General features: G+C 44.8%; 1 protein-coding gene across 1 annotated transcript; it reads right to left on the bottom strand.

Moving 5' to 3' along the window:
• Nucleotides 1–950: 950 nt before the first annotated feature.
• Nucleotides 951–7,181, bottom strand: LOC127007688 (probable serine carboxypeptidase CPVL; the record flags this gene model as incomplete). The annotated part of the gene is given in 6 exon segments (XM_050878909.1): nt 951–1,117; nt 2,029–2,103; nt 3,036–3,182; nt 5,253–5,436; nt 6,228–6,347; nt 6,805–7,181. Coding segments are annotated over 6 exon segments (879 nt in total), but the record flags the coding sequence as incomplete, so codon positions are not given.
• Nucleotides 7,182–11,423: the final 4,242 nt, after the last annotated feature.

The raw sequence follows: 11,423 nt of genomic DNA, 5'->3' as shown, positions 1-11,423 counted from the left end.
CTTGTACCTTTGTCTTGCTTCAGGAGACCTTAAGTCCCAAGGGCTCCACTTCCTCGTACAGTGCCTCGAGAGCCATCACCACAGCCTCCAGCGACTTGGCCAGGATTATTGCATCATCGGCAAACACAAAGTCAGTGACACTGGTATTGCAATGGTTGCTCCGCAATGACTGATTCAAACTCTGCCTAGTACCCGGTCCACACAGGTGTTGAGATGCGATGGGGCGAGAACACAGCCCTGTCTCACTCCCGCATTCCCCCCCCACACACACACACACACACACTTCACAACACCCTCAGTCCCAGAATATAGGCCAGTCAGCAAACCAACAGTCCTTGCAGGAATCCCACGGCGTCGCAAGAGATTCCTAAGTGCCTCGCGATGCACTGAGTCAAACGCCCTCTTGAGATCAAGCACCATCCCCTGTCGAAACTTATGTTGGCGCTACACCAGTACGCGGAGCGCTAGGATACGGTCAGTTTTTGACTTACCAGGCGTGAACACAGTCTGTTCGGGTCTCTGAAGCTTCAGTAGCTGCCTGCGAATTCGCATCAGCAATAGATGGGCAAGCACCTTGCCTGGCACACTGAGCAGTGTAATACTAGGGTAGTTGTTGCAGACCTGTCTGTCTCCTTTCCCGTTCCAGATAGAGACGACCAACCCCCTTTTCAAGTCCGGTGGAATGGTACCAGATTCCCATACGGCAGTCAAGACCGCATTCACTCCGCGGGACATGGCCTCACCTTCAGCTTTGAGCAGCTCCGGATTGATGTTACAGATACCAGATGCCTTTCCACCCAATTCACTCACTTTACTCAATTACTCACTAACTCACTCACCCACTCACTCACTCACGACTCACTCACTCACGCACAACTCACGACTCACTCACACACAACTCACGACTCACTCCTTCCCTCCTTCCCTTCTCCCAGTAGTAGCCAGCCTACCAGATGCGCCGCCTCTAGCCTGGCCTGCCGCACGAGACTCCTAGCCTTCTCGCTCTGGGCCTTGAAGTAGCGTCGCTCTTTCTCGTCCACCATCCCGGTCGCGTAAAGCATGTCTCCGTAGTTGATCACAGACTCCGATTCCACCAAACTGTTCCCGAGACCGATACCTGAGGAAGGAGATAAAGAGGCGGACGAGAGGGAAAGGAGAAGGAAGACAAGGAGGAAGGGAAAAAGAAGCAAAAGGGGAAAGGAAGCAAGGAGGTGAAGGACAAAAACAAGGAGAGGGAAAGGAGGTGAAGAAGAAGGAGGAGGAGAAGGAGGAGGAGGAGGAGGAGGAGGAGGAAGAGAAAATATGCATTAAAGAAGTGAGCATTAACAGAAACCTTGATTAACTATTTTTCTTAAATATATGAAGTAAAACAAAATAAACACGGAAGCCAAAGGTTGAATACATATGCCAGAGGATTGAAGAGGGACAAGAAGAAGTATACGAAGGCTTGAATATGTTAGGAGATGACTTGGAAGCACGAAGGGAACAACGAGACGGCTGAGAAGGCCTACGAAAAGTTTTGACATGAAGAAAACTTGTTAAGGAGGTTCAGGGGTGGCTGTGAGAAAATGTGTAAATATGGAGAAAATTGCAAGTTTGTCAATGAGTGTTCGAGGAGGAGAGGAGGAAGAAGAAGTAGTAGTAGTGGCAGTAGTAGTAGTTGTAGTAATAGTAGTAGTAATAGTAATAGTAGTTGTAGTAATAGTAGTAGTAGTGGTAGTGGTAATGGTAGTAGTGGTAGTAGTTGTAGTAGTAGTAGCAGTACCCGTAATAGTAGTTGTAGTTTTAGCAGTAGTAGTAGTAGTAGCAACAGTAGTAGTAGTAGTAGTAGTAGTAGTAGTAGTAGTAGTAGTAGTAGTAGTAGTAAAAGTAGTAAAAGTAGTAGTAGAAGTAGTAAAAATAGTAGTAGAAGTAGTAAAAGTAGATGTAGTAGTAGTAGTAATGGTAGTAGTAGTAGTAGTAGTAGTAGTAGTAGTAGTAGTAGTAGTAGTAGTAGCAATAATAGTAATAGTAATAGTAGTAGTATACCTTTAAGTTGTATCTTGTGAAGGGCCTCCAAGTTGTGGGTGTGGATGGCGTGGGCGAGCGCAGGCACGAACTTCCCTTAGGAAAAAAATAAAAAATAAAATGAAAACGATGAGAGAAGGAGAAAAAAGTCGAGATATTAATGATTATAAAAATGGAGGGACGGCAGGGCAAGCAATGAATGTTGTAAAATTTAAGTCATTAGTCAAACATGCATTTGTTTCTCGTAGAGACAGGCAAGAGTTACGAAGAGCTGCTGGTCTTAAGAGCAGCTTGACGAAGATAAATGTTGGGGGCCGGGATTGGGGTTGGAGTCTCAGTCTTTAACCCTCTTGCAGTGGAAGAGAGCCGTTCCCATCACTCGCATTACTGTTGTCAGTTCACCCAAGTCTGAAGTGTGCATTATCGCGCAACGGCAACCTGCAGCTACACGGCGTGTCCGATTTCATAGATACTGTATGCTAGCCTACGCATAGTAAACGGTCGTCAGTGTCAATAGTATGCTGGCAGCAATAACAAATACCGCCAATTATAGTCGATTATGAGTTAAGAAATATTAATATCGCAAATAGCTCTTTTCTGCGTGCTAATTTTTCTCGGTGATGGACAGCTTCAAGGCTGTTTAATAACCATAATCTGCGATCTTGTAAATTAACAAAACAGCTATTTGCCACATTTCTAATATTTTTTTAAACTCATAATCGACTATAATTGACGGTATTTGTTATTGCTGCCTGCATACTATTGACACTGACGACTGTTTACTATGCGTAGGCTAGCATACAGTATCCAGGAAATCGGACACGCCGTATGGCTGCAAGTTGCCGTTGCACGATAATGCACACTTCAGACTTGGGTGAACCGGCTAGACTACTGCCAGTACTGCTACTACTATTACCCCTCCCTCTCCTCCGCCTCCTCCTCCTCCTACTACTACTACTTCTACAGCGAACATTACACACACTGATAATAAAAGAGGTCAGGTCAAGTGAGGTCAGGGCGGTACATACCTGCGTAAGAGTGTCCTGCGATGTAAAGGTTGTTGTCGCTAATCTCCGGGAACATCTGCAGCACCTGCGTGAGGCTGGCCAGCGCCTGGCCGCCCACCTTCACCTGGTCCCTGGGGATGCTGTCCTCAGTGCTGGTGAAGCTGTAGCCTGAAGCATCGCAGGGGGAACACTGTTAATGCTGCTGCTGCTTTTACTACTATTACTACTACTACTGCTACTACGACTACTACGACTTCCACTACTACTGTTAATACAACTACTACTACTACTACGACTACTTCTACTACTACTGTTACTACGACTACTACTACTGCTGCTACAACTACAACTCCTACTACCACTACTACTACTACTACTACTACTACTACTACTACAACGACTACTACTACTACTGCTACTACGACTACTACTACTACTGTTAATATGACTACTACTACTACTACGACTACTACTACTACTACTACTGATACTACGACTACTACTACTACTGTTAATGTGACTACTAGTACTACTACGACTACTACTACTATTACTACTGTGTCGCGGTTTAGATTCGCGACAAGTTATTTTTATATTATTTGCTTTAGGGAAGCTGTTGACGTGTTTTCCTAGTTCGTCACGTGACCTAGGCGCGGGGTGGGTCACGATGACTCAGCTGCCTGTTGGCTCGCTGGCCGGAGGCCTGTGCTGCCAGCGGCGCGATGATGCCAAGGCGTGCATTTTGTGCGGGTCGCCCGCTGTGTTTTACCTGCGCCTACGCACTTTCAGGAGTCACCACTCCACTCTCTGCAGGTGCATAGTAGTGTGTGCATTACTGCAGCTTGTACGCCTCTGCTGTGAGGATGTTGGGCTATTGTCTTTGTGCTTCCCGCCATGGGGGCTGTTGCCGCCCGCGGCCTGGCTGGGCGGCCTGTGTTGCTAGCTCGCGATTGTTGCTTTCCTCTTCGTGTCTGTACGTAGCTTGCTCCGCTGTTTATATTGCGGTGCCATGCATTTGCAAGTTATAGCTGCGCGTCAGGGAAGTGTAACGATATCTGCCTATGGCAGTATTGCTCAGAGTGCTGTCAGCACCCTCTGTTGTATTTTTCCGCGCCAGCAGCGTTTTGCATTTCGGCCGGGCGAGTTGGGGCCCGTCAGGTCACTTGCCGCGGCTCGGGGCTTTCTTCTCCCCCTGACCGCCGTCTGGTGAGGTCACGGGGCGACGTTCCTCTACTCTCGTCTTCCTCTTGGCACCACGCGGTTTTACTCCTGCTGGAGTGTGGGGATCCTGGGCTTCGCCACTTCGGGATACAGCCCACACCGGGTCTCAGTTTGGGTGTGTCGAGTCTGCGGCGGCCTCTTCCTGAAAACCGCATTTACCGCCGACATCACACGCCTGATGAGAGGACCCACGGCAGGAAGGACAAGCTGCAGCCACCTCGAGCAAGGCTGTGCAACGAGCCTCTACTCTTCTCCCTCCGCACCAAGTTAAGTAGCTAGTTGTTAGTGTAGCCAGGGCAGGTTAGTCTTGTGCGAGCACGAGAAACGCTAGGCTCAGCTGGGTGTGTATGTGAGATTTGACCGTGTCTTGTTCCTTTATGTAATAAAGTCTGTGCATAGTTGTACACGAGCTTTATCAGTAACCCTTTTGCCTGTGTCAACCCTTGTCGGGTAGCTACCGCCTTGTAAGCACACTCCTGTTATTAATCTTAGTTTACCCCGTGACATAATGCTACTACGACTACTACGGCTTCCGCTACTACTGTTATTACAACTACTGCTACTACTACTACTACTGTTACTACGACTACTACTATTGCTGCTACAACTACAACTACTACTCGTACTACTACTACTTCTACTACTACTACTACTACTACTAATAATAATAATAATAATAATAATAATAATAATACAACGACTACTACTACTACTGCTAGTATGACTACTACTACTGTTAATATGACTACTACTACGACTACTAATACTACTACTACTACTGATATTACTACTACTACTACTACTACTACTACTACTACTACTACTATTACTACTACTACTACTACTACTACTACTACTATACTACTACTACTACTACTATAACAAATACTACTACCGTATTACTATTATTACTCTCTCCACTGACCTAAGTAAAAAATACCACCTCTATCCCCCACACTCACCCCCCCACACCCACAACCCCTCCCCCCCACCCCCACACACAGCCCTAACACACACCTGTACCGACGGGGTTGTCAATATATATCACATTGATGACCTTGGTGAGGGTGTGCTGGCGGGGTACAAGTTCACACTCGCGGGTCAGGGAGAAAGGCCCGTGCATGGAGAAGAGGCTCAGCATGGAGGAGAGCCCCGGACCCCCGTCAAGCCAAACCATCACAGGGGCGGCCTCCCAAGCCTCCTGAATGTCGGAGAGAGAGAGAGGGGGGGAGAGGAGCAATATAGGAGAAAAAAATAGACAATAAAATATAAAACAAACAAACTAGAAACGGAGGAAGGTAAGAAGGAAAGGAATGCAGGAAGAATAATTAACTTCTAAATCTGAAAAAAAAGGAGGAGGGTGTCAAGTTAGTGGTGATAATGAAGTGGAGGAGGAGGAGGTTTCCGAGATGCTGCTGCTGATGATGATGAGGAGGAGGAGGAGAAAGTGGAAGAGGAGGAGGAACAGTAGGTTTTCGAGATGGTAACGATGATGATGATAATGAGGAGGAGGAGGAGGAGAAGGAGGTTGTTTTCGAGATGGTAATGATAGTGATGATGAGAAGAAGGAGGAGGAGGAGGAGGGAAAAGAAAACAGATTTGAAGGGAGAAAATTAAGGAGATGAAAGAGGGAAAATAATGAGTTGAAGTTAAAAGAGAACAAGAAGGAAGAAAATATAAGAAGAGGATGAAGAAACAAAAGGCCTGTGAGAGAAAGAATAGGAGGAGGAGAGGGAGGAAGAGATCACTATAAATAATGATGAAAGCGAGAGGGAGAGGAAAAAGAGATGAGAAAAAAATGAGAGACGGCGTAAAGAAGAGCAAGAACGAAGAACAACTAAGATTAGGAGGGTGAAGAAACAGAAGACTTGTTAGAAAAGGAAGAGCAGGCTACAATAAATAATGGCAAAAGCGACAGGGCAGACCGGAAGGTCGTATGCTGCGCCCCTACTGGTCCTCCCGAAGACCCAGTATACGCGGCTGATCGCTCACCCTCGCCGGGAAGAACCAGATGAAGTGGTGGGCGTCGAAGGCTTTGTCCACGGAGAAGAAACCCGCGTAGCTTAACCCATATTCCTCGCCCAACGGCACTCGACTCAGCCTTCGCGCCTCCTGAAAAAACAGAAGACGAGTATGAAGAAGAAAACACATGGAATGAATAAAAGCAACAAAGGAACAAGAATGAGATGCCTGTATTATCAAACATTTCGGTGCTTACACACCCACATATTATAAGGCTTTCGTAGTTGTGGCTATTGCCGAGGGTAGTTCTATGAGCCTAGTAGTAGTCAGACAAGGCTTCTGCCCCATGAATGCGAAAGCAAGGAAGACTGAGAAGATCTGAGAAGCGGTACAAACAAATATTTTCAAATCTTTCAGGTCTTACACACACACCTGTTGGGACTTTGGTAGAGGTTGGGTTAGTAGGTCCAAGGGTCGTTCTCTGAAGCCATCAACGTTAAAAATACTCATGAGAGGCCGACTTATCTTTTTTGTGCCCTTAGGAAACAGCTGTTGTGTGAGCCAAAAGCGTCTGAGAATACGTTCCCAAAAGGATGACTTGACTTGCCTCGATCCTCCCAGTTTCCAGAAGGGGCGTCAGGAACAGAGGCTCCCCGACGTTGTCCTTGGATTGGGAAGGCATGCTGGTTGTGGTCGTGGGTACTTCGGGGCGTGAGTACAGGAGGCCGAGAGGATCGTTCACCAAGGCCGACAGCACCACCACCACAACCGGAACTACCACTGCCACCCACATAATCGCTCGTCTTCCTGCTTCACCCTCACGCCGGCAGCCACACGCGAACTAGGCGACTCTTTCCTACCTGCTCGTGATGGTAAAAGGTAAAGTTGGGAGCATACACTATAGCCTATAGACCTTCTGAAATAGTGTGGTGGTCTGCTGCTGTTCCATCCCCGCCTCTCCTCGCCCCGTCCCGTCCCGCCCTGCCTCGCACAACTGTTAGGCATTTAACATAATTATCGCTTCTGCTTAATTTTCAGAGCTGTATCATGTGCGGTGGTTTTTTTTTTTTTTTTTTTTACGTCTTGGCCTATTGCGCCGGTAGGCTTCTTCCCGGTGAATCCTGGATTCCTGATGGTCGGTCCAAGGCTTCTTCCCGGTGGGGCCTGATGGCCGGCCCAGCCCGTTCTGGGGCAGGCGAGTGTTTATAGTGGCGCCATCTTGCATTGGCTCATGCTGCCCTCCCGGAGCTCATCTTTAATCCTAGACTCTAGAGTCCGGGTTGATAGGTGATCTTCTGGACAGCATGTGGGTAGTTTTAAGCCACTCGGCGGCGGCTGAAAAATCACAGCTTGGTGCCACCGGTCGGGGATTGAACTCGCGTCCTCCTGAACGCGGGGTCGTCTCGCTATCCGTTCAGCCACCGCCTCCCCAACTGTAATATTTATCAATGGGGCCTAATAATTCATTCAGAATCGATGATGGTATATATAATTAGGCCCCAATGATGAATATTATAGCTTATTACCACACATGATACAACTCTGAAAATTATATATAATATATATTATTAGGCCCCATTGATAAATATTATAGTGTATTACCACACATGATACAACTCTGAAAATTATATATAATATATATTATTAGGCCCCATTGATAAATATTATAGTGTATTACCACACATGATACAACTCTGATAATTATATATAATATATATTATTAGGCCCCATTGATAAATATTATAGTGTATTACCACACATGATACAACTCTGATAATTATATATAATATATATTATTAGGCCCCATTGATAAATATTATAGTTTATTACCGCACACGATACAACTCTGATAATTTTATATAATATATATTATCAGGTCCCATTGATAAATATTATAGTTTATTACCACACATGATACAGCTCTGAAAATTATCCAGAAGCGATAATTTGGTTAAGTGCGCAGCAGTTGTGCGAGGCAGAGCGGGACGGGGCGGGGCGAGGCGGGGATGGAACAGCAGCAGACCACCACACTATTTCAGAAGGCCTCAGTGGACGGTTTCCTCCTGCTTCTTTCCAACTCCCTCCTTCCCGCCGCGACGCCGGTAAGTGTTGCGTTGTGCGGGGCGTGTCGGCAGTGAGCGCCGGCCGCCCCCAAGTCAGGGCCAGTAGCAATGACAAGAACTGTTACTGAAAAATCGATATTACTTCTATGGATTCCTTGAAAGCTTATCCATTTATTGTTGTCACTGTTATTATTGTTATCATTATTTAGGTGTGTCAGCTAAACACAATCCGTCGAACAAATCTCACCCCCCCCCCACCCCCCAAAAAAAAGACCCAGAGTCAGAAACACCTGTCCTCTATTCTGAAATACGGCATTCCACAGTGGTAGCGTCCCTGACAACGATTCTACAAGCCTGGGTTCGAATCCTGGCCTGAGCAGTCAGCGTGCAGCCCACCCAGCTGTTCATCCTTTGTTCGGGATGGTCGATAAAAGGCTACCTGGAGACACCTTAGGAAGGTAAACTGTGGTAACCCGGATGTCACACTGGCCCTGAGTCGGGTTGAGGGTTCTCTCCCACCGCAGGCTCAATGGGCCAACGGGACGGAGATCAGCACCAAGGCGTAAAAAACAAGAGGTGGAACCGTTCACCCCCCCCTCTCCACCTACTGCGCATGTGACGTCACGATCTGGAAAAGAGAGAGAGGGGTAGGCAGGGGGTGAAAGAAAATGGTACGGTAATGGTATTCTAATGTAATTTAGAAGTCGCGCCTGATACGTACGTTGGTGACCCTCCCCATCCCATTACCAAATGTCTGTCACTTTATTTCAGGAACAGACAATGGCTAACAGTATACGTATCTGTACAAAATTTACACGCTGCTTGGTAACCATATAACCAGATAGGTGGGCTGACTAGCTGCTGGCAAATAGTCTCTCTTATATCTCATGCATGGGTGGTTGTCTGTTGGTCTGGGACATGACATAGGGAGCTTCCATGTAGGAGCAGGCGTTGGACTATGTGTGTGTGTGTGTGTGTGTGTGTGTGTGTCCTCTATGCATATCTGCATGCATCTTTACCAAACCTGCCATGTGTGTGTGTGTGTGTGTGTAAGTAAGTAAATAAGTAAGTAAGTAAGTAAACATTTATTGCCATAAGAATATACAATGCCAAACACATATATATATATATATATATATATATATATATATATATATATATATATATATATATATATATATATATATATATATATATATATATATATATATATATATATATATATATATATATATATATATATATATATATATATATATATATATATATATATATATATATATATATATATATATATATATATATATATATATATATATATATATATATATATATATATATATATATATATATATATATATATATATATATATATATATATATATATATATATATATATATATATATATATATATATATATATATATATATATATATATATATTATGTATTTCGCATATGGTCCGTCGAGCAGAAGCTTCATAACGGGCATATTTCAATCGAATATTAGACAATGAAGAAATTTATATTAATAGTCCAGTAGAAATTAACAGATTTTTGGCCTAACCCAGACATTTGAGATAACAGCCAGCTTTTTGTGTAAAAACCTTCATATTAGTCCCCTTAACCAGCAGAACAAATTCAACACTAATCAACCTTGGGGAACTTGGATTTTGGTAGACATGCATAATACGTTCCGCAAAAAAAATGAGAAAATAGCGTAAACAAAGAATGTGATATAAAATACTAAACAAGCTGAAATAACCTGCAAAAACTGAGTGAGTGTGTTAAGTTCATGCAATTCTCATGGGTTAAATTACTAATACTACAAAAAAGGAATGTTTCATGCAAAAATAGCCTGAAATCGTATAAATAAACCCTATGTTCACTGGTCATCATTAAAAATTACATTATTTCATAGCTGCGCAATGATATGTAGCCCTATTTGCAGCTGAACTACATCACTGAACATCCTGTTGAACAGCCTGCAGCAACTGTGATAGATGGATGTGCCCTCCTGTATCGTCTAGCATGGCCAAAGGTTGGGACAGTGCACTCTGTCTGTGAATCATATGTTGGTGCTGTCATTCAACATCAGAGAGCTAGTGTTCCATTGTGTGTTGTGTTTGATAGTTACAAAGTGCGCACAACAAAAGACAGTGAGCAGAAGCGCCGTCGTGTTCAGCAGGCATCATTTCCTGACATGGTTGTGGAACCAAGGACAAGTGTTCCCACCAATAAGACTGGCTTCCTTTCAAACGTGCGTAACAAGCAGAACCTCGTCAACTTGCTAGGCATGTATCTGAGACAGGCTGGTATCCAGGTGACACATGCTGGTGATGAGGGTGATGCAGATGTGGTCATTGTGCGCAAGGCACTAGACTTTGCTGAGGATCACACAAACGTATGTGTATTGGCTGATGACACAGATATATTGATTCTGCTGATGTATCACTCCAGCAATTCAAGCAATATTTGTTTGCAGACCAAAGCACATGTGATCTCTATAAAGGTTGCCCAAGAAGCTCTAGGGAGACATGTGCAGGTGTTTACCATTTGCACATGCAATGTCAGGTTGTGACACTACATCAGCCCTGTTTGGGATAGGAAAGGTGAAAGTCCTCAAAGTTCTTCAGTCGGCACAAAGTTTGAGATCAGACATTCTCATATTTGGTGAAACAGGTGCTTCACCAAAGGAGCTGCATCGTGTTGGGGAACAGTTTGTGGCAGCATTCTACAAAGGTGGATCTAAGGCACCAAAAGCCTTGGATGAACTTCGCTACTTACACATGATCTCCCCAAAGTATGTAGCCATTGAACGGATGCCTCCTACCAGTAGAGCATGTTACTTTCATTGCCTGCGAGTCCACCACCAAGTTAGTACCTGGCGTAATCTACGCACAGTCCTCAGCAAGGAGGAGTATGGTTTCAAGCTGGAGGCTGGTTCTGTGGTCCCAATAATAACGGATATGGCTCCTGCACCCTCAGATCTGCTCCGTGAAATTCGCTGTTCTTGCAAGAGTAGCAAGAAGCTGTGTGCATCCTGCAGTTGTGCTAAGAAACGTCTGCCGTGTAGCATTCATTGCAAGTGCGAGGGCCAATGTGAAAACTTCCCACCAGTATATCAAATCACCGATGAGACTGATGATGATGGGGAATCATAA

The sequence above is a fragment of the Eriocheir sinensis genome, chromosome 4 (assembly GCF_024679095.1).
Source record: "Eriocheir sinensis breed Jianghai 21 chromosome 4, ASM2467909v1, whole genome shotgun sequence".
Classification (NCBI taxonomy): Eukaryota; Metazoa; Arthropoda; class Malacostraca; order Decapoda; family Varunidae; genus Eriocheir; species Eriocheir sinensis.
Note: the sequence above shows the minus strand (reverse complement) of the source record. Positions and strands in the feature narration are given on the sequence as shown.